This window comes from Ceratotherium simum, chromosome 36 (assembly GCF_057802395.1).
Source record: "Ceratotherium simum simum isolate JZ-2026a chromosome 36, ASM5780239v1, whole genome shotgun sequence".
Classification (NCBI taxonomy): Eukaryota; Metazoa; Chordata; class Mammalia; order Perissodactyla; family Rhinocerotidae; genus Ceratotherium; species Ceratotherium simum.
The window spans coordinates 26,463,366-26,489,755 of NC_141935.1; the positions used below are offsets into that span (position 1 = coordinate 26,463,366).

At 43.9% G+C, this 26,390-nt stretch overlaps 1 protein-coding gene across 1 annotated transcript in view; it reads right to left on the reverse strand.

The window, feature by feature from the left end:
• The window catches only part of KIF26B (kinesin family member 26B), a 451,434-nt gene that overhangs the window by 233,475 nt on the left and 191,569 nt on the right, over positions 1 to 26,390 (reverse strand). Inside the window, exon 4 of the mRNA XM_087424452.1 lies at positions 3,267 to 3,433. Within this exon, the coding sequence (XP_087280578.1) occupies positions 3,267 to 3,433 (167 nt within the window). The remainder of the gene's footprint in view (positions 1 to 3,266; positions 3,434 to 26,390) is intronic.

A 26,390-nucleotide genomic window follows, 5' to 3' on the forward strand; every position in this document is an offset into this window, starting at 1 on the left:
AAATGATAGGGTCGACCCCACAGGGTTAGTCTGAGGATTACAGGAGATTTTGCAAATTAAGAGCTTAGTACAGTGAGTGATGGATACTGAATGTTCCGTAAACATCAGCCACACTAGACACAAATTTGGCAAGTGGCGTCCCTCCCACATGAAATGAAATGCCCAGCACAGCTTCCTGAGAGCGGGCCACACTTGTGTCCCCACTGGGAGCCGCAGGGCCCCAGGGCCCTGCAGACTTGGTGTTGCGTGTCCATCACACAGTCCAGCAAAACTAGGAGAAAAGCGGCGAACAGATTTGACACATAGGAGGTGAGTCTGCCCCCAAATCCCTATGCGCAAAGACACTCCTGTTCTTCGATATAAAACCACAACCACTAAAGCGTTTCCAGTTTTAGGACCAGCCACGGGTCCAGATTTCACCCCTATCACAAGCCACCGTCCCATTGCCTTACACAGCTTTGCTTTAGCTGAAACAGAAAACCCCTTGACCCTGAACTCAGTTGACTGTCTGGCAACACAAGCTGGGCTGGTTTTGACTTATCATGTGGACCTTTGGGGATCCAAAGAGGTGAGAGACATCCCTGGTTCTGTCTCTTAACATTGTGGACCCTGAGCAAGTCCCTCAGTCTTCTGCTTTAGGTTCCCCTCAGTGACAGGGAGGGGGTGAATATGCTGCCTCCCTCTTTGGGAGGTGTGAAAGCCCAACCATTAGTGACGAGAGCAGCAGGCAAACAGAGTAATGCATGCGGGGGGAAATGAATTATTCTTTTTCACATGGTACCTTTCCCCCCACTGTATCTGGTAAACCCTTTAAAGACAAGCCATGTACTTTTAATGCCTTAAACCATTAAGCTCCAAGTGCCATCAGCATTCACCACAAAGAAGGGAATAAGGTTTTAGGCAGGCAGCCCTTTGGATCCTTTCCAGCTGCTGGAGAGCTCACGCCACAAGCCCTTGCAATTCTGAACTCACGAGTTCCAGTCTTTGTTTATTACTAACGTCATCTACAAGGCCTCTCCGAACCCACATCATCGGCCCATCCATTTGGGGTTCACCTCGGTGTTTCCATTCTACTCCTTGGCTGTACAAGCAAGAGTCTCAACAAAGACCGTCTTTGCCAGTCATTTGCCGTTCCTTGCCCTGATGTTCGTTTGCTCGTTTGTAAGCCCTCCTGTGATTAACGGGAGAGCTGGCCTCAAGCACACGGTTTGCCTAGCTCTCGGGCCTTCCCAGCCTCTCTCTTCTCCACGTGCCTTTCCTGGCTCTAAAATGCTACCGGCTTCCTTGCAGCAGGAAACATTCATCCTCCCTCAACACCACCCATCAGGAGCCCTAACCTCTTATTTCTTCTTGCTTCAAATGCTTCTGGAGTTTTTTGTGAGTCAGTTGATCTGTAAACATCTCTGCATGGACTCTAAACTGAAGGCTTTTCAGATGCAAAGCATTTCAGGTCAGGAAGGCGCATCGGAGATCAACTCCCATCTGAGCATTAAAGGTTCTCTCCAGCATCGAGGCCGGGAAACCATCCAATGTAAGCTTGATCTCCCTCCATGATGGGGACCTCACTCTCTCCTGGGCAGTTTGGATTGTGAGCAAGTTCTTCTTTATCCTGAGCTTGGAGATATCTCCCTTCCATCAGCAGGTTTTATTCAGCCTTTGCCCACATACTCCAGTGTTCTGTAGAACCAAGCGAATCCCTCTTTTACACGACGGCCCAAGAGACAGCAGAGGGCTCTCTTCTCCAGACTGAACCTGCCGTGACACGGCTTCCTAGTTCCTCAACACTTTAGTCACCCTCCTCTGGACACGCTCTAATAACCTACCTAGGTCCTGGGATCTTCTGTGGCATTTCCTCTTGTCATGTTCCATCTCTTTATTCCCTCCCTGAACGGCAAGGACATGGCCTCCCACTGGGCTTGCTCCATGGTCCCAGACAACACAGAAATTCACGTACAGACAGAGCTAACATGATGGCCCTTGTTGTCCGGTAGCCAGCACACCCATATTTCCTGTTGCTCCCCATATATCCCAGTTGACCCACTGTTCATAGGACAATAAACACGGCACCAAGGTACAATCAGAACCTCAAAGCCAGTCTTCCAAGAAGCCCCATGTGCTGCCTTTATTGTGTCTCTGTCCAGAATATTAGCCCTCTGGCCCTCCTCTGACTAATCAGAGCCCCTTCCTCACATCTGTGCTTTGAATGGTGCCATTCATGAGGATAACAAGAAGGCGCATGCAATATTCCTTCTTACTGACAACCTAGCTAAGTCCATATGGAATTATCATTCGTGTAGTACTTTATAATTTCCAATCATCTTATCGTAATCTTCAGAGCAACCCTGAGGAGTAGGTGTTATCCTCAGTTTATAGACGAGGAACCTGAGACAGACCCGGAACCTGAACCCAAGGGGGTCTTCTGATTTCATATCTGGTCCTGCTTACTCAGGGGCCTGGGACTCTTAGGTAGAAATATTTCCTAAGGTTAAGTTCCAAGTGTCCAATACAGAATGAGTCACAGAGAAAAAAGCAGAAGAATCTGGTTTCCATTTCTGGCTTTGCTATAAACTAACTCAGAGCTGAACTCTCCTGGTCCTCAGTTTCCTCGTTCACAAAACAAGGAGAGCAAATGGGATGATCCGTGATGTGCCTTCCTGCTCAGCTGTCCATTGTCTCCTGCCCTGTCTCTGCCATGTTGCTAAAATTAGGCAGAAAACATTACTGAAATACCTTTCTTTTTTGTTTCTCATGCTTTTAAAGTTTCTAAGATTAGCTGGATCGTATTTGATAACGATCCAGCTAGTCTGTCAAGAAGGAAAAATCTGCCATCTCTGTAAGAGTTAATTTTTAAGCAGTCCATTTTCTGTAATGAAAAGATAAATCTGGAAACACCAGCCATAGGCTCTGCCCACAAAAGTCCTCAGCCCACGGAGGACCATCTTTAGGGCCACGTATTCTTCGAGCAGTGGTTCTCGACCCAGGCAACATTTGGCAACATCTAGAGATGTTTTTGGCTGTCACACCTGTGGAAGGTGCCAGAGGCCAGGGATGCTGCTAATCATCCTGTAATGCCCAGGACAGTCCCCCACAACAAAAAGTTATCTGACCCAAGATTCAACAGTCTGAGGTTGAGAAACCCCAGCTCAAAGAGTGAAATCAAAGGACGGTTCCAAACTCTTCCTAGTGTTTTAGCTAGACTGGTCCATGTGAGAGGCTGACCAGAGGGGCTCATCTGAAAGGACCAAGGGTCTGGACACCTCTCTTACCTTGCGAAGAAGGAAGCGGCCACCGAGGTGCCTGTGGATGTCTCGCTGGCCACGCAGGAGCCCTGGGAGGCTGGGACGCTGCAGGCCAAAGGCTTGTCTGCATTGTAGCGATTCAGCGCTGCTTCTGTCAGGCCCTCCCGGCCAGTCTCTGTCATCAGCTGGGAGATCTGACAAGGAAAAGGGACACTGAGCTCATTACCTGCAGCTCACTGCATTTCCTGACCACCACTGACAGCATCTCTCTACTGGGGGGAGCGGGCCACAGCGGGGAGAGGGGGAGGGAGGCAGAGAGGGAACATGTCCCCCACGTGCATTCAGTTACACGTTACGTGTACACAGTAATGTGGGTGCTTAGGGCTTCTCTAAGGCTATTTTCCAGCATTTTAGCTACGAGACCTCCTCATTTTCAGTAAAAGTAATGGAATAAAATTACCCCCTGACATTGTAAGTTTCAATTACATCTGTGTCTCCCCTCCATTTGGAGAGAAAAACATGAGCCATTATGCATACTGTTTGCAGCCCAAGACCAGACCAGTAACATCAACTGGTCCTGGTTTCTTACTAGGAATGGTCCCAAATGCTCTCAAATAGATAAGTGGGGCAGAGGTATCATTTTATTTTATTATATTTTATTATAGTTTTTGCCGAGGAAGATTCATCCTGAGCTAACATCTGTTGCCAATCTTCCTCTTTTTTTTTGCTTGAGCAAGATTCACCCTGAGCTAACATCTGTGCCAATCATCCTCCATTTTGTATGTGGGTCACTGCCACAGCATGGCTGATGAGTGGTGTAGGTCTGCACCTGGGATCCGAACCCATAAACCCGGGCTGCCGAAGTAGACCACGCTGAACTCAACCACTACACCACGGGGCCAGCCCCAGAGGTATCATTTTATTAAGGGAGAAGTGAACCTCTAATGAAGAACATAAGGAATTCAATACAACACTATTTGCTATTGTTGTTTGCTGTGGGCAGTCAGCAACAGATGACTTAGAGAAGCTCATAAAATAGATAAAGCCACCATGAGTTACCAATGGGTTTTTTTTTTTTTGAGGGTTTAGATCATTTTAACAGACTTAATTTTCCTAGTGGTTTATTAAGACAAATGGCTTCCATTTTATTTGCAATGATTGCCTTTATATTGGAAGTTCTAGTGGATGGGGCTGGATTCCTTTTGCCTAAATCCACATAATATGCTATGAAGAACTGTATTTCTGGGTAAAATGAGAATCTTGTGTAGAAATATACTTTTAGAAAGTGCTAATCCGGTGACAAGTGTAATAATTACGCAGGCAAGTCTAAGTGTGCTATTCTAAAAACCTGTTACTTTAAAACTTCAGTCTACTCACAAAAAGGAAAAACTGTTAGTTTAAAAAAAAAGGGAAACTTTAGTTTAAAAAAAAAGGAGTCTCCAGCCAGCTCAAATCTCTTAAATGCTGAGTGGAAAACGTTTCTAATTGCCTAGAAAATACAAGTGCTATAAAGCAAAGATCAGGAGCAGTTTCCACTTTGTAACAGAGCGGGCCAGTAGGCCAGTGAAAGTCCCATTTGTTAACCTTTGAACATAAAAACATTTGTACTTTTCATTATTAGCAGAATAGCCATTCCTCTGAGCCCCACTGACTTGAAACTTTGCTTAAATTCATGCTTTTACTTGGAAGGCCTTGGCATTATTCGGCTGACATTCTGCCAACACATACTTTCTTATTCTCATTCATTCAATACATTGTAAGGAAACCGCACTCCCATTGTAAGAGGAACCGGAGAGGGGTCAGCAAAGGCAGCCAATGGCCTAGAGGACGAGAGGGCCCGTGTCACCTCTCCTGGGGCTTCCTCTGCTGCCTGTGGGGTGTGGGCTACCCTCAACAGCTGCCCCTCTCCCGGAGGAATGAAGCAGGCTGGAGTGGGCAGCTAAAACAACCGAGGAGCTGAGGATATGGCCACGCGCACTGTCGTCACCACTAAATAGCATCTATGAAGCCCCCGTGGTACACAATGCCATCCTGGACAATGTCCACAACAAAACCCCAAAACTCACAGCACCATTTTTTTCATCAAGTAGCTACAATATAGGACACACACTGATTTTAACACAGACAGATCTCTGAAAAAAGTCAGTAAACCAGGAAGTGTGTTGTGCAATTTGTTACAACTTATGTACAGGCGGGTTCACTGATGTGGCTACCTTTTGATCTGTTTGTTTGTGTTGTTTCCCCTTCCATGACTATTTCTAATCTAAAGTTGGGAGGGAAGGGAATGGAATTCTTCTGCCTCACTGTGTATGAACTGTCCTTGTAGGCGCCCTGCAAACCCCCAGAGAAGCCAGTGGGATGTGAGCGGCAAATGGCGAGATGCCCAGCACAGAGGCCCAGGTTTCTGATGGTTCCAGATTCCTGAATCTGGCCCAGGATGAACGGGAGCAACCTGTGGGCTCATGGCTTTCAAAAATGTCACTTAGCAAATGAATGTCAACGCAATGGCCTCCTTAAAAGAGAGCTATTGGCTATCCTGTGCCCAGCAAGATTGGATCTCTCATCTTTGAAGAACTGGGGATTAGTGGACACGGGACACTCAGTTCCCAAGCCTATGTGTAGAATTATTCAATCATCAATTGTTTTTAGAAATCAGAATCACAGAATGTCTTAGAGCTAGAAGGGATCATCAAGATCATCCTCTTTAAAACTCTTTTTCTTAAATAAGGAAACTGAGGAGCAGAGAAGTGATTTGCCCAAGCTAATGGTCGTTAAGAACAGGACCCAGACTCTTAGGCCAGTGCCAGCCCCTCCTTCCCTCTACCCCTTCTACTTCCATGTCTTCCCTCTAATTAAAAAATATTTTAGACATATGGAAAAAAATCAAATAATAACAAACCTAGAGGTATATCTACTACCATAATCCATAAATGTCAACATTTTATTTCTTTTAGAAGATATTATTTAGAAGAAATCAAATATTATATAAAATTGAAACTGCCCACATCCCTAGTCATACTGTCCTTCCTCCCAGCCTCCTCTTTCCAGATATAGTCAGTATCATGATTTTGGTGGGGATCAGTCTGTGTTCCTATTCTTCACGGGGTGCCTTCCATCATACCCACACCCTCCTAAGAGCCTGGGTGAGCTTGCCTTGTGGTTTCTTTTGAGCATTCTCAAGGTTTTGTTCTGCTTGTTCCACAATAGGACGAGGGCATCCCCCCAAATGCCCACTCCCGTAGGCTCTCACTACCCGAAAATTCATGTTCTCATTTGTATCTACACCCAGTATCTTCTTCAGGGATTCCAAACTTCCGGAAATAATATACAAACAGCTACAGCAACTGCTAATTTACCTCCCCCTCACTCTCTGCACTCCAGGGTTCTGGCCTCCCTTAAGTTCCTCAAACACATCTCCTGCTCCTCCTGCCACAGGGCTCTTGCACATGCCTTCGATCTCCATCTGGAATGCTTGTACTTTTCCTTCACATCCAAGCTCAACCATCACTTCTTCAAAGACGCCTTCTTCCAGCCTCCTTCCAGCCTCTGCTGGATGCTTTTACAGAACTGCAGCCTCTTCCTTCATCTCATTTTGGTTGATATTATACATTTAAGAGTAGGTCATTGTCTGTTACTACACAAAAACCCCAGGACAGTAGGTCTAGGGCTCCACTGTATCCCCGGAGATCAACACAATGTCTGGCACACAGAGATGTTCAAGACATGTTTGTGGAATAAATCTGAGCTATTATTTTCTACCACTCACGTTTATCTAATTAAATCTTCTTTTCTTAAGTCCTTTAAGTGAGAAGACTTAGTTCTACTAAAATTTCACTGTATTTCTATTTTGTTTGACTGTTGGGATAACAACAGTATCCCCTCCCCCCATCACCACCAAAGTGTAGTGTTTTGTCTCTACAACGTGCTAGTTTAGGGATCAAGCGCTGCCTCTTTTTTGGACCACTACTTCACGTGTGCATGCCTTCACACAAACAACCGTGTACTGGGTACTCAGTATGAGCCAGCACTGTGGTGGGCATACGTGCAAACATTTCTTACAGTCTCCTGTATCTTCAACATTTACTTTTCTTCCTTGCAAGTTGCGTACAACTCACTGGCAGGCAATATCCTGCACAAAGATCATCCACAAGATAGCTGACCTAAAGCAACTTCTGTCTATTATCTCTGTTTAGGTAAATCTTTATAACTCTGAAAAATAGTGGAACTAGGCTTGCTCTCAATAGAAGCAGCTATAGCTGCTCTAATTTAACACCTAAAATCGTATCCATTCTAGACCATTCTGAGAGAGAGGGAGCCCCCTTGTTAGATAAGCTATCATTTTCATACATACCCTGGGGCATAGGCTTCAGAATGCTGGGTGTTGATGGAGCCCTTCTTACCAAGGTACCATCGCTTGTTACCCAGAATTTACTCTTCCTCAACCCTGCAAACCACCCTTAGGACACACCATAGGTTGTAACTGAATTGTTACGCTATAAAGGAAACAAAATAATTGCCTACTGGATGAAATTTGGCTATGAAAGCACTGCTTCCGTCCAAATTCTTTCTGCGGCTCTCTGAAACTGTGATAGCTTGGCACTGAACTGCTTATATATCAAGCAGAGAAGGCTAAAGATCCATATCTATGATAATTACATTATCATTAACAGAATAAAGGATGCCCTCATCTCTCTCTACCCCTTTGCTGTTGATAAACCTCTTCTTCCTCATACCAGCTTCATTTGAAACAATCAATATTAAGCTCAGTAGACAGGTTGGCTCTTATCCCCATCTCACAGATGAGCAAACAGAGGCTCAGAGGAGTTAGGTGACTTGTCCAAGGCCATTCAGCCATTAAGCAGGGAAGTTCAGATGGAAATGGAGGCCTTTGACTCCATTCTTCATTCTTTTATTTTTTTCTTATTATATGATCTCTCCTCATTTACTGAGGTTTACTGAATAACCTGAACATCAAATAGACTTGGGGACTATAGAAAGTAAACTCTCCTTAGTCACTGACCTCAAGAGATTTGAAAGAAAACTAGATAGAAAAACTTGTAGTCAGCCAGACACGTGTTCTCTCTCCCTCTCCAAAATAAAGGGGTGTGTGTGTGTAGAAATACTATCTGTGATTTGGTAATGGGGAGCTTCCAAAATGTGGTTTTAGCCAACTCTTCAGCTCAAAGAGGCCCTCAGGGACTACAAGGAAGGAAGGTGTCCGTGTTCACCTGCTCAGTTTCACGGGGTGAGCAGCACGGTGCCGGCCCTGGGTGCGGAGGCCAGAGGAGAAGGTGCTGGACCTCGGTCACTGCCAATGTGCTTCTGAAGGAAAGAGACCCCAGGCCCACTGGCTGCAGCCCCTGGTCATACCAGCATGAATGACTGAGGGCACGGCCTCCCACGCCTCGGGCCTCACTGTGAGTTCCCCCCTTCCTCAGTCTCCCTCCAACAGAGCTGTCTCAGGAGTGACATGGGGCAGAGGCCATACTCCTTAAGGGATCTGAGGAGCACTCCTTCCATGATTGTTCTTGTGGTAAAACTAACACTTGCCCCCACCCCACATTCTCTAGCCGTCCCCCACCTGTGGTGGCTCACCACCCACTCAGGAGCACTCATTCTTCCCTTGGGTTCTGAATTTTATCTCAGGGCAGCGGCCTTCCCTACCAGTGGGTGGGCCCCCCACACTTCAAAAGCAAGTCTCTCTAGGAGGGGCTGCCTTTTGCTGCTAGCTCTAATAAAGGCTCTGTGCTGGACGTAAAATCTGTCAGAGCCTTGGCTACTCCAAAAGGGGAGGAGATGAGTCCCCCGAGACCCCTGCCCCTTCTCTAGCCCCTCGGCAGCCCCACCTCTGGTTCCCAGGCCAGGTGGGCAGCACTTGAGATGAGGCTTTTGCATGGGCTGTAGTGGGTTCCCACAGAGCCCTCACTGCAGTCCGGAAGACTGTCACCTGCAGATACTGGATTCTCAGATAATTTAACCATTTTCTCCATGAGGAAACTGATGGTCAGAAAGATCGGGATATTTACCCAAAGGACAGCAGCTACTGAGTGGAGGAGCCAAGACTGGAACTCTGAGACAATCTTCATTCTGCACCCCCCCCCTCCGTTCAATCCCCCTCCCGATAACTCTCCCCTCAGGACCACTTCCTGTCTCAAGGCTGCTCTCAGGGCCCCCTCCCCAAAATCCACTATAGGAGAAAAGGCCCAAGACGGCAGGAGTCCCCAGAAACTTTAGCTTCACGGTGTAATTCTGAATCAAGAGCCATATTTTAAAAGCACTATGGTTTACCCCTGCTTTTCAGACTGTTCGGAGTTAAATTTTTCTTGCAGGATCCTGTGAAAGGTATACCATTCTTCTTGAGAAAACTCAGATTGGAAAGCCTCAAACTATTATTACACATTTGAAAAACCTAAAGTTCTAGAGGAGAGGATTCATTATCTTGATTATATGTATGTGTCATTGTCATAGTCTAGAAGCAGCAGCTGAGAACTCGCTGGGGGTCCTCATCGCAAATTTTGGGGGGACTAGATTTTCACCACAGGATTTTGTTTGGTTTAGTTCTGATTAAAACCTGCTTGCAGCTGTCCAGCTAGGTTACACGGGACCATTTCACCGAAGTAACAGTATCTGTTACTTTCAAAATACCACACACCATCCCACGGGTGGCGGTAAATTAAATATGGGTGGCAGTGAAGGGCACCAGCCTGCAGGGAGAGGGTGCACATGTGTGTTTGCACACGTGTGTGCTTGCACATGGGGGGTCCTCAAGGTGCGTGAGAATCTCAGCTACTGTTCATCTGCACAGGGAACTGCTTTTCTCAGACTTCACAGATAAAGCCACTCTCTATATTTTAATCTTCAGCAGGATTCATGTATTTCAACCACATTTAAATTTTCACATTGATACCTCACTATGAGAAGCGCTATACGTGTCCCCAAAGAAATAGTGACTCTTAAATTTGGCTGTGATCTTGACCACAAAATCAAGACAAAAGATGTTTGGCTCTTATGAACCGAGGTTGCTTCCACATCACAAATCGAAATCTGTAAGCCATTGACCTTTACCTTCTCCACTGACGGGAATGACTCTGAGAGCTTCCAGAGTGTGTCAGCATGGGGCTTCATCTTAAATGACATTATTGACCCAGAAAGCCACCTCCCTCTGACTCTGTCGAGACAGCAGGGAGCACCAACGGTATCCGTTTCCTGTGTAGAGACATCTACAGACAGCAAATGCATCCTACTCAGTCTTTAACTACATTAAATGATATTATGACCCCAAATCCCAGAAAACAACATTTAATAGCATTTTCTCGTAGGCAATTAAGATCTCACTGTTTTGAGACATCTCTTCTATTGTTATTTATTACTTACACTGTTACTTAATGTTTTTATGGTTTTACAAACAGTGGGTGCTCAATACATATTTTTGATCCGTGTTAGCACAAATTGACTCACAATTATCTCGAAAAAGATCAGACGTGGCTAATGTTTACCTTTTGGTATTGTCTTAGGATGCTTCTACGCTGCCATGTTGTGCTCTGAGGGAAATAGGACACCAGGATACACTTTCAAAAAGCCTATGCAGAATATAAATTAGGAAACCAAATCTGGAAAGGAAAAGATCACCCTGCTGGTCTCTTCTCTACCTGGAAACCAGAGCTATCCGGAACCGAAGTGATGCACTTCAAAGGCGGGATCTGTGCTCTGTGCGTAGAGGTACCACCTTTCTAAGTAGGATTGTGATGGGGGAAAAGTTGACATGGGAAGGTGAGTTTTTCTTTACAAGTCTCAGTAGACATTGCAGCAAGTTAACTATGGGTGGGCTCTTTTTGCTTGAATAAAATCTACTGAAAGCTAGGGCAATAAGGTAGATTATCCCCTATCTCATCAAAAGTTTTTATTCAAAAAAAAAAAAAACCACAACACAGAAGGACAAATATTGTATGATTCTGCTTATATGAGGTACCTACAGTAGTCAAATTCATAGAGACATGATGGTGTAGAACGGTGGGTGCCAGGGGAGGGGGGGAGGGCAATGGGGAGTTGTTTAATGGGGACACAGTTTCAGTTTGGGATGAGAAAGATCTGGAGAGGGATGGTGGAGATGGTTGCACAACACGTGAATCACTTAACGCCACTGAACTGTACACTTAAAAATGGTTAAAATGGTAAATTTTATTTTATGTATATTTTGCCACAATTAGAAAAGAAAAAACTCAGAATAAAGACCACCGAGAGACTGCTGACTAAAGGGACAGCCCAGGGATCTCAGCACTGAAAGGACTAAGAACAAAACACTTGAGCAGAAACCGAAGCCTTAAGGATGGTGCTCCTCTCATCTTGAGATGCAGCCCCAAGCCCATAACAACTCCAAGGTCAAACTCAGTCATTTGGTGGCACCTGAAAGTTCTGAGCTCCTAATGCAACGCCCAGCACATAGTGGGTGCTCTAGATATTTCCTGAACGTTCTAGAATTGCTTGAATAAGCAGCTAAAGGCTTAGGAATCCTTCTGATGTGCAGGCCTTTCCCCTGTAATAGAGCAGTGGTGGTGAGATCTGCCCTCCATGGGGTGCACTCCTGAGGGACAAACTATTCTCTGCCCAGAACATCAGATGGTAAATTTTAGGTTACGTATATTTTACCACAGTAATAATAAAAAAAGGAACAAAACAAAAAACCCCACAACACCAAAGAGTTAATTCCCTTTAGCTTGTCCCAGTGGCCACACGCCTGCTTTGTCGTTTTAGAGAGGTGGTCATAGGACTCTCAATGTCGAGGCCCGAGTCAGAGAATGGGCCCAAGAACCGGGGATTTCTGTCCTCCAGGGACTCTGATGGGGTGTTTTGCAGGGTGGTCTTGGTGACAAGACCCCACCAGCCTATGCTGGTGGCCTGCAGGAGATGGGCTCAGCCTGAGCCCTCAACCGAGGGAGGAACAGGAGGGGAGGGAGAGCAGCAAAGCCAGGAGGGAGATGCGGCTGAGGAAAGCCCCACCTGAACTCGGCTCTCTGATTAAACCTCATCTGATCTCTTTCTACTTGCCCAAGTAAAACACCATCCTTCCTTATCTTCTCTCATGCCTGCCAAGTCACAGCTGAACAGTCGGTTAACATTCTTCCCACAATGAGGTGTTTCAGAACTGCCTTGGTTCAGATCCTTTTTATGCTGTTTACTTTTAGGCATTTAAATATGACAGTTAATTTTCCTACGGCTCTTGGCATGCTGTGCCCAGAGCACAGGCAGTTCCCACCTAGCTTGAAGCTCCCCCCAGGCCTGGCCCCAGTCCTCGTGGCTCATGTGGGCACACACCATCGCTGAGGCTCTGCTGCTGGCCTTGAGTCAGACAGATGAACTCCTCCCCCTGCTGGCCAGTCCCATCCCCCACCCCCAGCCAGCAGCGAGGGGCCAAGATAGGATGCTTACGTCCCAGGGCTGGATGTTTGATTACCTTTATTATCTTAGCTTGCTTTGGCTATAAATTTTATTAGTGGCCATAAAATTATCCATCCACAGCATTTGACTCAGTGACCTCTTGCAAAAGAAAATTCCACACACTGGCGCTACACAGGGCCTAGGAGAGCTGCCTTTCTCTCACCCTCAATTTACAGCCTCGCCTTCATCCAGGGTTCTGCCTTGTGTGATGAGACTCAGCCATTAGAAGAGGCTGCTCGTGTTTCATGATACCTGTTATCAGGGCTTCAATCTGGCCCCTCAGCACCTGGGGACTGTTTTCATTTATTCTTTGTGTCGCCAGAAGGTAAAGGGGCAGGGCCGCCCACATGCTTTAGAAAAGACTGAGGTAGAGGATGAAGCAAAGGGCAGTTGCATTTCTATTTTGGATTCTTTGCTTAGATTTCTTAGTTCCAAGATGTGCATCTTCAGGCAGAGATCAAATATTCCTTCTTTTTTTTTTTTGGTAAGGGAGATTGGCCATGAGCTAATATCTGCTGCCAATCTTCCTCTTTCTGCTGAGGAAGATTGTCCCTGAGCTAACAATTGTGCCCATCTTCCTCTATTTTGTATATGGGCACCACCACAGCATGGCTTGATGAGTGGTATGTAGGTCCGTGCCCGGGATCCAAACCTGTGAACCCTGGGCTGCCAAAGTGGAGCGTGCAAACTTAGCCACGACACCACTGGGCCAGCCCCCCAAATATTCTTTTAAAGAATATCTTATAACAAATGATAAAGTCTTACCATCAAGCTTATAGTATTTCTACATAGAGATACATGTAAATATGTTGACTCACAATACTTTTAATATTTAATCCTCATTTATGTTTTGTAGGGTGGCTTTGGTGACACATTCAATGACATATAACGATACAAGGAGTCCAGCTGACATGACATTAGCTTCAGCCTGAGAGAACTGAGGAGAGATATCAGGCATCCTCACAGACCATCATCACACTCGTTGCCATTTTGTGTGTGTGTGTGTGTGTGTGAGGAAGATCAGCCCTAAGCTAACATCCGATGCCAATTGTCCTCTTTTTTGCTGAGGAAGACTGGCCCTAGGCTAACATCCGTGCCCATCTTCCTCTACTTTATAGGGGACGCCACCACAGCATGGCTTGACAAGCGGTGCGTCAGTGCGCACCCGGGATCCGAACCGGCGAACCCCGGGCCGCTGCAGCTGAGCGCGCGCACTTAACCACTTGCGCCACCCGGCCGGCCCCTCATTGCCATTTTTGAGCACTTACCATGAGCCAGGTTCTGTTCTAAGAGCTTTATATATGTGTTGCCATATTTAATCCTGACAACAACCCTATGAAGTAAGCACAACCATCATCATATAATAGCTTAAACTCTCTCTGCCACATGGCAACACCCTGGAGCAGGTAATGCTGCTGGGCTTGGTTTCTTTCTATCCTTGAGTTTATCTTCCACCGATCACATCATCCAGAGAACGTACAGCTCGTCAGCTACGGCTACGCCGTTCAGAAAATGGGGTCACAGCAAAAGATCTGATACAGAGCAAAGGGTCATTTGAATAACTTTTCAATATGCACAGAAGCCTTGCTCTATCTAATGTTTGCAGTTTTTATGATCAAATGAAAGTAAAATCAAATGGCCTGAATCTTGATGTAATTGATTCCATTTTCGATTTGCAACTAAGCAAATTCAGACTGAGTAGAGGAGTCAAGAGGAATTCACCATCCTATTCGACCCAACGCTGACGTCAGGGTCCGGCAGAAGCCTCCTCCTAGGGGGGCTCCCAAGACCTGGGAGGACCAAACCCTTTCGTCATGCCCTGAATCACCTGGGGGCTGCTCCTCTACTGGGGGAAGGTTACCATTGTTTCCCACCTCAAATACTCAGCCAAGAGCCAGTGCCCAAGGACCCTTCCCACACTGAATGATCGGGGCTGCCCCCCTCCATGTGTTCCCCAAATCTGTCCTTATGATATCAGAGCATTTGTTTGTTTTGTAACTGCCTGTCACTGGTCTCTCTCCCCACCTAGATGGCAGCCCCGCGAGGACAGGGACTGGGTCTTGCTCATCTCAGTATAAGCAGCATATCACAGTGTTTGGATACGGAATATAACTAATAAACACATCAATTAATACATTAATTAACAAATACATGTAAACAAAAACAAAATTTAGTTGGTTTGGGATTGCTGGAGTTTTGTTTGTTTTTGAGGGATAAAGGTTATTTTCCCCTGATTTTAAAAATTATGAATAGGGTACATAAAGCTTTACTCAATAAAAATAAGGTATTTCAGCATACACTTCATTCAACATAGTGTTGAGACAAATGACTGGAGTGAGGGAAAGAAAAGAAAAACAAAGAATAAAGAGATAAAGGAAAAAGAGAGAAACAGGAGACAGGGGAAGAAAGAGAAAAGAGAAACAAAAATAAATTTACATGAAAGATGAAGAAAGGGAGAGGAGACCAGTAATTGTTCCTGTCTGCCAACTTGAATGAGAGCATGTGACAGCTGCGCTGGGGAGCCAGAATTCTCTGGAATATTGGGCAGGTGATCCTAGGAACACGGTTTCCAGCAGAGGAGAAGTCAAGGCCAGAGGTGCAAGTCCCACCAGCCTGCCCCTCCTGGTCCCAGACAGGAGACTCAGCTACGCTCAGAACCCGGAGGCGCTAGATGATAAAATGTATGAACTAAGCAATTTAAAGATCATGTCACAGAATTGAGCCATTCTCTTTCCCTGTTCCATTAAAAAAAATAGTTCTAACCTTTGAAGAAAAGGGCTTGGAGTTTTTATTGGAATACTTGCTTTATGTAACTTTGGCAGAATGGCATTGTTTGTTAGTTATGCTTCCAAGGGTAAACACAATAAGATTAAGGGACCGAACATTAGATTACCTGGAACTGATGCAGCATTTAATTCTAATACAGATCACGGCCTTTTGCCTCCCTGTCTAACCTGCTGGGTTTTGTCTGTAGAGGACATCACCATGCATCTTTAAGAGGCAGTCCCTTCCCAGGGTGTGTGTCACTTTTCTTTACCTAAGTCTTGGCTCATGCTTGGAAAACTTTCAAGAAAGCCAGCAATGCATTCTGGCCTGGAATTTAAAATGTGCATTCCTTGTAGGCATCTTACTTCCTCATATTTTCCTGGAGCTCTCGTGAGAAACAGTCAAGGGGGACCTGCAGACAATCCTTGGCTGGAAGTGACCCACCTAGGTCTGCAGAATGGCCAGTTTGCTAAACGCAAAAGCAGGCTTGCATTCTGGGCAAAACTGAGGAAAGAATGTTGGGAACTTAATACACAAAGGCAGGTGTGTGCATGCACACACACACACACGCACACACACGGACACACGCACCCCTCAGGATGCCAGGGATGGTAGAAGGGAGAGACCACACAAGGCAGGGGAGGTCTGCAGCTGCTGGATCCCTGACACCAGGAGCCATGCAAGCACAGGCCTACAATCAGCCAAGGTAGGGGCTTTTCCTTGTTTGGAGTCCTTCAAGGAAGCTGGCAGCAGTGGGGCTGGCTCCAGATTGTAGGATTTACCTTGCTCTGCCCTGGCCAGCTCCAAACCACAGCCACAAAGGAGAGATGCTCAGACCAGAGACAGGCTGGACCAAACGGAATTGCCAGAGTGATCCCAGTGCCTGGGAAAGGGTGTGTCACGCATCAGGCCCTCAGTAAATGTTACACTGAATGCTAAGAACTCATTCTGGGCCTGGCTTGGTTGGTAACAACATGGGGGATTTTAGACAAGTCATTTCCCCTCTCTCAGCCCTGATTCTCCCAGCTACGGGAACTTGCGAGTCTGTGTCTGGGATGAAATGAAATAAGGTAGCTGAATGTGCTCTGTGGTTCCTAAAGTCATAATCAAATATAAAGCAGAGATGTTTAGAAATACTCCTGTTTTGAGCCAGCCCTGATGGCCTAGTGGTTAAAGTTTAGCACGCTCTGCTTTGGTGGCCCAGGTTCGGTTGTGGGTGCAGAACCACACCAGTCATCTGTCAGTAGCCATGCTGTGGCAGCGGCTCACATAGAAGAACCGGAGGGACTTACAACTAGAATATACAACTATGTACTGGCACTTTGGGGAGGAAAAAAAAAGAAAAAGAAATATTCCTGTTTCATCTTTAAAGTATGCCCCTAATTTAACATTTGCATGGCCTTTATGCAGAAACATACAAATACATCAATGCCAACAACAACAACAAACATTCCCCAGCATTGTCTCAAACCATCAACAGTGAACAAGGAACCGATTCTGTTTAAGAGCCAGCTGGTTGTTCCAAAGTGATGCACAGGCTTTCATGGTTCCAGCTTTGAGTGGACCCCACATCTTCTATTTACCAACTGCAGAAATGCCAAATCCTATACTATCCAAAAAGCAATTTTCAAAAATAAATTTTAAATGGAGCTAGAAAAGTCTGTAGGTATATTCTAGGCCAACTTTCATGTATAAGGGACTGTGGCCCGGATTGGTAAGGTGAGTAGTCCAAAATCACACATCTAGTTCGTGGCACAGCAGCTAAGTGCAGCACTTGCTTACGCATATCAAAAGTCTAACAATAGAACAGCAGAACTCTAAAATGTTTGAAAATCCCTGAAATACTCAGAGAGAAAGAGTTAGTCTCTGTAGTTAGCAATAAGTCAGGGGCTCAGTTCTAGCCAAATGGCCGACCACGGGAACTTAATAGTCAATTAACCTCTCTCTTAGCTCCCAAAATCAGAGATCTGCTATAAAGAATAATAAATAAAAACACTCTCAAGCATCCTTCTCCTCAAATAACAATGGCTTAAGACTCAACACGGATGCTTTCAAGCCTCTCATTGAAACCCTGCATAAGAGCAGGCAAATGTTTGTGGGCTGACCCAAAATCATCTTGTGAAGAAGTCTGGAACTGTTCCTCTGTCTCTTCCCTTCTCAGTTTAAGATCACTTACTCTATAAAGCTGGTAATTGAAACTTTCACATCTTCCTACATGTCCAGAATTCAGAGAACAGCTTGGCAGAGTTGCTTACCAGGAAACTCTGGATCGTTAATCCTAATCAGGACTGATCCTAATGCTGTCACCAGACCCATGACAGACTTTGCATTTGATGGTTTTCTAAATTGGTTCACTCAGTGGATTTTGATTATTAATAAAATATGCTTATTTACATATGCATGCTTTCATTGTATATTTCACTAGTAAAAATAACATTAAGAATGCTTTAGAAGCTTAATAATGTTTGGGTATTCCTCAAATCCTTCCTTAACCCTAAATTCTCAAATTTACAGATATTTAAAAATCCTGGGCCTCATGAGTTGTAAAACTAATTCTGAAATTAATTTTGCTATTGTCAGATTTCAAGTCCATACAATTTTTTCTGCACCCCCTTAGCAAACAAAGATTTTCTCTGTGAGTTGACACCAGAGAATTGTATAATCTCATTATGTCTTCACTAAATAAATATTCTACTTTTTTTCTGTTGAGGCTGTAACATTCCATCTAGTGTTCTAATTTCTTCACTTGGTGGTTCTGCTCAAATTTCTCCTCTGTTCATTTAAGATGTGGTTTTCTCTTCTATTGTATATGCTATGGCTTTTCCCAAAGCTCGGCTATACTTTCCACTTGTTGGAACTTTATAATATGGGTCAGGCCCAGCAAAGTCAATAGCAACCAACTTACTGTGAGCCTGTCTAACTAGATTCCCCAGCTAACAAATCAGAGCCAGCAAGATTGGCAGACCCCGACACCTCAGGGATCCCAGCCAGGATGCTTTATTCTCAGAGCTGGACCTGGGAGTTCATCTCTTCCATATCTGCCCTTTTGTTACAAACCTTGAGTCCCTGGAGTCTGCTATTTAAAATAGGGCCAATCTTTTGGGATTCTTGTCTTTCATACACACTTGAAAAGCTATTCATCCAATCCTGAGTTAAAAGACTCTAAACTGCTCTGAAAAATCAGTCTCATGCAATTCCCCCAAAATGGAATTATTCTCAAACAACCTCTTAAGAGAAAGCAACAACAACATCAACCTCTCAGCTAAGTCTGTCTGTCATCTCTCAACTCCCCCAAACCATGGGTCTACCCTTAACAGAAAGTAACTTGGAAGTCTGAAGGGCTTCCACATGTAGGGCAATCATACAAACAGACCCAGCTTCTCAGATCCAGAGTGTGGAATCAACCAGGCCATCTCAGAAAGAAGCTCGAGGCCAAAAACTACAATTTCCAATCGAGTACAAATTGAGAACATGTAGAATTTGTAGTAACTCCTTGTTAGAACAGACAGCAACATATCCATTTTGGAAGGTCAGTTCCATGAAGGCAGGAAAGAAATCTTGCCTTTGGAGTAACATTTACTACTCTGAGCAACCCTCTTGGAATAAGCATTGAAAACTCTGCTGTTTGGATTTCTACAGGGCTCACCAACCCACAGGTTCGTAAAACATTGGCAAGAGCAAAACAAAATGTATGCATTTTATAGTTAGCTTCAGATTTAGTAGATTTTTTTTCCCAGAGCCTAAGATGAGGCCAGGGCAAACAAACACACACCCACGTGTGTACATACTCACACACACCCCAGAACTGCTCTTCCAACAAGGAGGAGTCTCAAGCAGTGTCTTTGAGAAAGAATGACTACTGCTCCTCTGTGGGAAAGAATGCTAACAAACAACTTATGAAATATACAAAGACACACTGGAGAATCAGTAAACGTGTCCACTGAGGAAATACGTGGAATAAAGAACCTCAAATTAGATCAGTCCTAAAAGGAACATATTCCAAAAGTGAGGTTCCCGGAACTTATGGAAGCTCCTTCCTTCCATAGACAACTTGAAGAATAATCAAAGTATCTAGAACGACTCCAGCGCAGATCTACTGAGAGGCAGAGATGTCCCGGATGCCTGGAGGAAAACTCAACTCAAGCACAAGTTTTCTGATGTGTCAATATTTCCAATGTCTGGAATCTAAACCACTGCACCCTCTAATCACAAAGTTGTAATTTCATTAATGTCCCAGACAGACTTTAGCCCAGAGTGAATCTAATGTGGACCACGCTTGCCCATTGTCTCAGTTGATTTCTAAGACAGTCTTCAGTGTTACAAACCTATGACAGTCATATGTCTTTCATTTTCCAGCCTCATTCAATATAAAATATTTCATGCTATTGTCCCCCTCTGCAGATCTATATGTGTCAAATCCTGTCTCCTGAATTTTGGTCCAGGAATCACACTTACTCTAGATTACAGACTTACAATCAATTTTTAACTAGTCATTGGGAAGGAAAAGGCAGTATTTATGAAAGATGCTTTATCTTCAAATTCTAGAAAAACTTCCCTCAAACCCAGGTCACCATGGGGATCATTCGCTACACTCAAGGGTCAAACATAAAAAGGCAGGAGTGGGAACGAGAGGCGTGGGCTCGATCTCCATCTAGCAAGCCTGCCAAACCACAGACAGGAGGGACTCAGACGAAGGCACCCCGTTTAAAGGAACTTTGTTCTGTTTGTGCTTTGTTTAAATCCCAGAGTGGGAGATGACCCACAATAAGGCACTTGAACCTTTTTTCTCTGTAAGTCTCCAGTTGAAACACAGTATGTGGGAGTTCTTTCAATAGTAGTTATTCGGGCCTTTTCAGAAACTAAATTTGAATGCTCTGCAGTTAACCATTGGGAGTATAACTGCTCAACAACAGGCTTGAAAGCTAATGGCAGCCCCCACCAGCCTCGCCCTACCACGTTCTGGCCAGGCCTCCTAGGGATCCCCAATGGGCAGCCCTGTTTCAAACTTCCTAGTCCGTGAGCCAGAAGCCCCAGCCCTGAGAGACCCAACCCTCTTCCCTGCTGACTGCTGTTATTTGCACTGTTGCTTATCTATTCGAAGCTGGGGTAATAAGAACAAACTCAGCTAAACTAAATTGCTCCTTTGTTTGCCATTATCATAAAAATTTTATGTAGGAACTAATAAAAACATGCTTTACATGCACAGTTACATGGGTTTACACAGGCAATAATATCCAGCAAGTTACATCCATAAATTCAGTTATAGACACTTAGGAATAAATATTTTATCTTTCCCAGTGTTTTCATTTATTAGAGGGAAGGTGTGAACACAGAAGCATATGGCTGATCTGCGGCTTCTAAGGGCCCTTAAGTCCCCCGGATGCCTCTCTGTGAGACCAGAAAGCTCCTTTCAGAAGTTTCTGGATAATTTTCACAATTCTTTAGCCTCTTAAGAACTCAATATTAATCATACCTCCAATCTCAGTAAATGGAAAGCTTTTTACAAAGCTTTTAAAAATAAATCACTTTTGAAATGAGTTCAGGATTTTCTTAGAATTCTTTTAAGCAAACAAGATCCAATTCTCTTCCCAACTGGGACCTTGAGCAGATTTACAATAGATTTCATTAAAGAAGCTTTAATGAAATCCAAACCTAACGAAAAACTTTGGGATGACTGGATATTCAGCTTTCCCTCTTAAATGCACTCTCAAATACACTGAATGAGTTGGGGTTTTTTGCTCTATATTTTCCTTCCTTCTAGATCTGCACTATCCAATAGAAGTATAATGAATGGGAGCCACAAATGCAGGCTGCGTGTATGATTTTCAATTTTCTAGTAGCCACATTAAAAAAGAAACAGATGAAATTAGTTTCAATAATATATTTTTATTTAACCCAATGTATCCAAAATATTATCATTTCAACATGTAATCAATCTACAAAAACCTTACTAATGAGATATTTTACATTCTTTTTTCATGTACTAAGTCTTGGAAATCTAATGTGTATTTTACTTACAGCACAGTTCAATTCAGACTAACCATATCGCAAATGTCAGTGGCTACATATGACAAATGGCTACCATATTGGATACCATGGTCTAGAGGGTCCTTGACTAGCTATGGAAAAGATAACCTCAAAGAAATTTCATTATTTATACTATTGCTTTGTACCCTGTGGGCATACCTCCCCAGGTTATAATTAGGAATCTAGAATACTATAAACTCAGAAATATTAAAATTATATGTCACTTTAAAAATCCAATTTTTTTTCTGTCTACAACTCATAGTATATCAGGCCAAGGTAAAGTAAACTAGGTGAAAAGGAGAAATATTTAGGGCAGCCAAAAGAAGTCTATGTCAACAGTTACCAAAGGTAAGTCAGAAAGTGTTACCAATCTGACCCTCCACCAGCCTTCAGAGCCCCTGCAGGAAATAGTCAGCCCTCTGTACCTGCAGGTTCTGCGTTCTCAGATTCAACCAACTGTGGATGGAAAGGCCTACCATGGTTGCATTTGCACCGAATACGTACAGACCTTTTTTCTTGTCATTATTCCCTAAACAACTCAGTACAACAACTATTTTCATAGCATTTACACTGTATTAGGTATTATATGTAATCTAGAGATGATCTAAAGTATACGGGAGGATGTGCATAGGTTATACGCAAATACTACACCTTTTATATAAGGGACTTGAGCATCCATGGATTTTGGTATCGGAGTCATGGAACCAATCCCGAGGATACTGAGGGATGACTATATACACCACAGCGAAGTCTCTTCTATATAAACCTGCACCCTTGAAAAATGAGGAGCCAAATTTTTCTCCATTTAACTTTTTTTTCAAAGGGGCTATGCACCAGATTTCTGTAACCTTTAAAAACATGCTGTCTTCTATTACTCCTCCACTCTCCCTCTGTTTCTTAGAATAGATACTAAAGAAGATGTTCGTATAGGGTATTTGAAAGGGAGGGATGAAACCAAAAGGTTTGTATTGCAGCTCTGGTTTTTTTTGTTTTTGTGAGGAAGATTGGCCCTGAGCTAACATCTGTGCCAATCCTCCTCCACTTTGCATGTGGGACGCCACTCCAGCATGGCTTGACGAGTGGTGTGTAGGTCTGCACCCAGGATCCAAACCCATGAACCCCGGGTCATGGAAGTGGAGCACACGAACTCAACTGCGACGCCGCTGGGCCAGCCCCTGCAGCTCTGATTTTTTTAAGTAAACTTTGGCAAACCATTCAGCTTCTCTGTGATTAGATGTTGCCATCTGAAAAATCACCCCAATAATTCTAAATCTGTGTTATGTCTTGCAAGTGTCGGGTATATTTCTTACTTGATGTGTTATTATATTTAATAATGCCTATTGATGCATGTTAAGCAAGTTGTTCTGGAGGGCAGGGCCCAGAATTGCTGAATATACTCTTTACTGAACTAACCAAAGCCCTGCCTGCATAGAAATGCTTAATTATCACATGTGTTGCTGCTGTTGACTCATAAAATGCATGAAAGTGCTGAGATAAGGGCTCTGAGTAAATGTAAAGGTATTTTTTATCTGTTTCCAGATTCATAAGTGTGTGATGTCTCAAGACAAAACAAAGAATCTCAAAATGATCTCTTTTTCTCTTCTTTTGTCTTTCTTTCCCTTAAGGATGAAGGAAAGACTGTCTTGGCAATAAGCTGGATTGACAACAGGGGAATGTGAGAATGATCTCCAAGGCTCTGATCTGTTTTTGTGCATTTTACATCAAACAAAAAAAAAGTCAGCCATGTATAAAATGCACACTTAAAGTTCCTTCCGCTCTTCCCTTCCACATGTGAAAACATCTTCCACAGAATGGGAGTGGGTTTGCATTCCAGAGAATCTAGCCTTGGTCTTCAAGTGAAGGAAAGGATGGTGGTAAGTGAAATATACCCTAAGATTGGAAGTGTTTTAATCTAAAGATTTAGAATGAGCCACTAAGACAACCAACTAACTGTAGTCACATTACTGTTAAAAGATCGTCAAAGAGACACAACAACTAAATGCAAACTCATCCTAGACTGAACCCTGTACCAGAGAGGAAACAATGCTATAAAGGACATTACTGAGTCAATTGAAGAAAAATTGGAATATGGATGGTAGACTAGATAAAATTATTCATCAATGTCAATTTTACTGAAGTTGATAACTATACTCCAGCTACACAAAAGAATATCCCATTTCCTAGGAAATACACCTTGATGTATTTAGGCATAAAGGCCCAAGGTACATGCATCTTACTCTCAAATGGTTCTGAAAAAAAAATAGTGAATAGTTAACCTGGGAATAGGGATGTCCTTTGTACAGTTTTTATTCTTGCAACTTTTCTGTAAGTTAAAATTTTCAAAGTAAGTAAATAATTCTGTAAGTAAATTATTTCAAAAAAAATTCTAATTCTCTTAAGAGTGAATATACATGGTGGGGAAAAAATTCTTCTGAGTCAAATTTTTCTTTTAGGAATTTACACTGGGCAATCCCTTGTCCTTGCTAACTGATTTCCACAGTGAGCCTCCGGTCTTTACTCTAGAAGATGTAAGGCAATGACCTGGCTTGCACCTGGTAAAGTGCTCACCTCTCCTCAACCCACTCCTGGCTCAAGCTATGAGCTTGAGTCCATCTTCCTGACTTCTCCACAAGTTTGGGCTTTGGGCACTGGGTCTCAGTATCGACCCAGGTATCTGTCTACAGCTCTCATTTTCGTGGAAAGAGACACAGGAGAATCTCTGTCAATGGTTAAAGCAATTCTTACAGTGGCTCTCAAAAGCTGATCAGATGCTCAGTAGGGAGATAACCACAGGCTCCTTGGAACCCTGGCTGCCAGCACTGCCGCCACTGACAGCCAGGATTATCGAGGGTCAAGGTACCTGGGGGGACTGCCTGGGTCACAGAGCAAAGGAACTGGCCTGCGAAGGCATTTTTACTGCCTTCCCTCTCCCCACGCCTGGAAAACCCACTTATGTTGAAATAACCTAATCCTTCAGTTATTAACACCAAAACCTCCAAGTAAAAGAGAATCACAGAAGCAGAGCAGAGCCAAACCTTAGAGTCAACAAACCCACTCTCTCTCCTGATGCAGGAGTATTTTTCAGGGTACTTGGTCATGCAGCCCCTTTTTGGGATCCCCCAGAGACATGAAGCTCTCTACTTTGCAAGGTAAGACATCCCACTGATGGATAACTCTGACTGTTAGAAAATCCCCCTTTGCAATCAGCCAAAAACTGCTTCCCTAACATGGAAGAAATTTGAGAGCAGGAAGTTGTCTTCATCGGGCCCTCCTCCATAGTGCCTTGACAGCAGGCACACAAGAAATAACTTGGGAATGAATAAATCGATTAACGGATAGTCTGCTCATTGGCTCTCATTCCATCCTCAGGAGCAATAAAAATCATCACGTCTCTTCCCAGGTACAGCGTCTCAAACATCTGAAGACACTTTCATGAAAGTTTCCCTTCTGACTTTCCTTGTCCAGCCTAAAATCCCCCGATTCCCATAATCTCATTCTCCACAATCTATAAAACACGGCTAGTTATTGTCACTGACCTTCCTTACTCATTCACAACTCATTCATTTATTCCTCTATTTCCAAAAGGAATTCTTCATTAAAAAAAGGGCAAATACAACAAAATTAATAACATAGAAAAAATCACGTGGAAAACGAGGTGGAGAGAAGAGATCTAACACGCCAGACAAAAAGGTTACACAGTTCTCATGATTGATTTTATAACCTGATTCTAATGTTCCTGGCACAAGAGTGAATGGGAAACATTACGAGTTTCACAAGTTCTAATTAGGAGGATGAAACAGACCAGTTCCTCAAGAGAGACAAGGTCATTCACTGTATCAAGGACAGATGTCTCGTGGAGGGCATTGTACCAGGGAAACTGAGCCATGTAATGGATAGTCAGTATCTCAACTCGAAACTCACAGCAAATGCTGAAGCAAAATTAAAATAGTTGTTTCTTATAGTAATTTTTGATGAAAGCATAAAGGTAGAAGATCAAGACACAATGCAGAGTGGGTGATTATAAAAAGCGTTAGGTTGATTTGCTCCAAATATGTAAATATCTTCTTCAATATTTTCACTTTCCTCCAGGATGTAACTTAAAATAGCTGGATAATTTCTTCGTCGTGCTTTAAATGACTAACCCTTCACAAAACTGCTCCTCCCGTGGAATTTTGAGCACCGGAGAGAAGAAAGTTTGAGATGACACTGTCTTGTAGAATCTGAAATACGCTGATCCTACATTCTTGATTAAGTGGCCTCATAAATTTTGGAGACCAGATAAACAAGGGTAAAGTTAGTATTTTGTTATAAAAATAAGGATCCTAACCAAAGATGTCACAACCCTGCTGCAAAACAGAAATAGGCCACAGAGGCGCCTCCTCATAAAGCCAGGGCTTTCTGCAGCACATAGTTTTGGGAGGGCAGACTGCCACAGTTGTTAATTTTTACAACAAGCCTGCTACGTAGAAATTGTTTCCCCGGTTCTACGGATTCAGAAGCTGAAGGTGAGGCTCAGAGAAGCTTGCCAGAGGTCACGGAGCTAGAAGCAGCCACAGAAGGATCTAAGGACTGATCCAGACAGTCAGGCTGTCTGCCTCCAAGTTTTGTACTTTGCCCATCTTACGCCCTGGCCTCCCTGGGTCACAGTGTGGTGAGTAAATACAACGTCTTATAATGTAAATATCATGACATAATTATGAAGCTTTGGGTGTTCATCAGGATGCCCTGAGAGTCAAGTCAGGTCTAGGTACGGTGTGCTGGTAAAGGTTTCAAAACCAGCTTTCCAGGAAAAAAATACCATGATTTGTAGTGTTGCCAATCTCCAAGGCATAAATATTCCCACCGTGGCCTGGGCGTGGGTCCAGCACACCGCTGGGTCCAGAGGACTTGTTCCCAGGTATTGGTAGCAGAGAAGCCTACTTG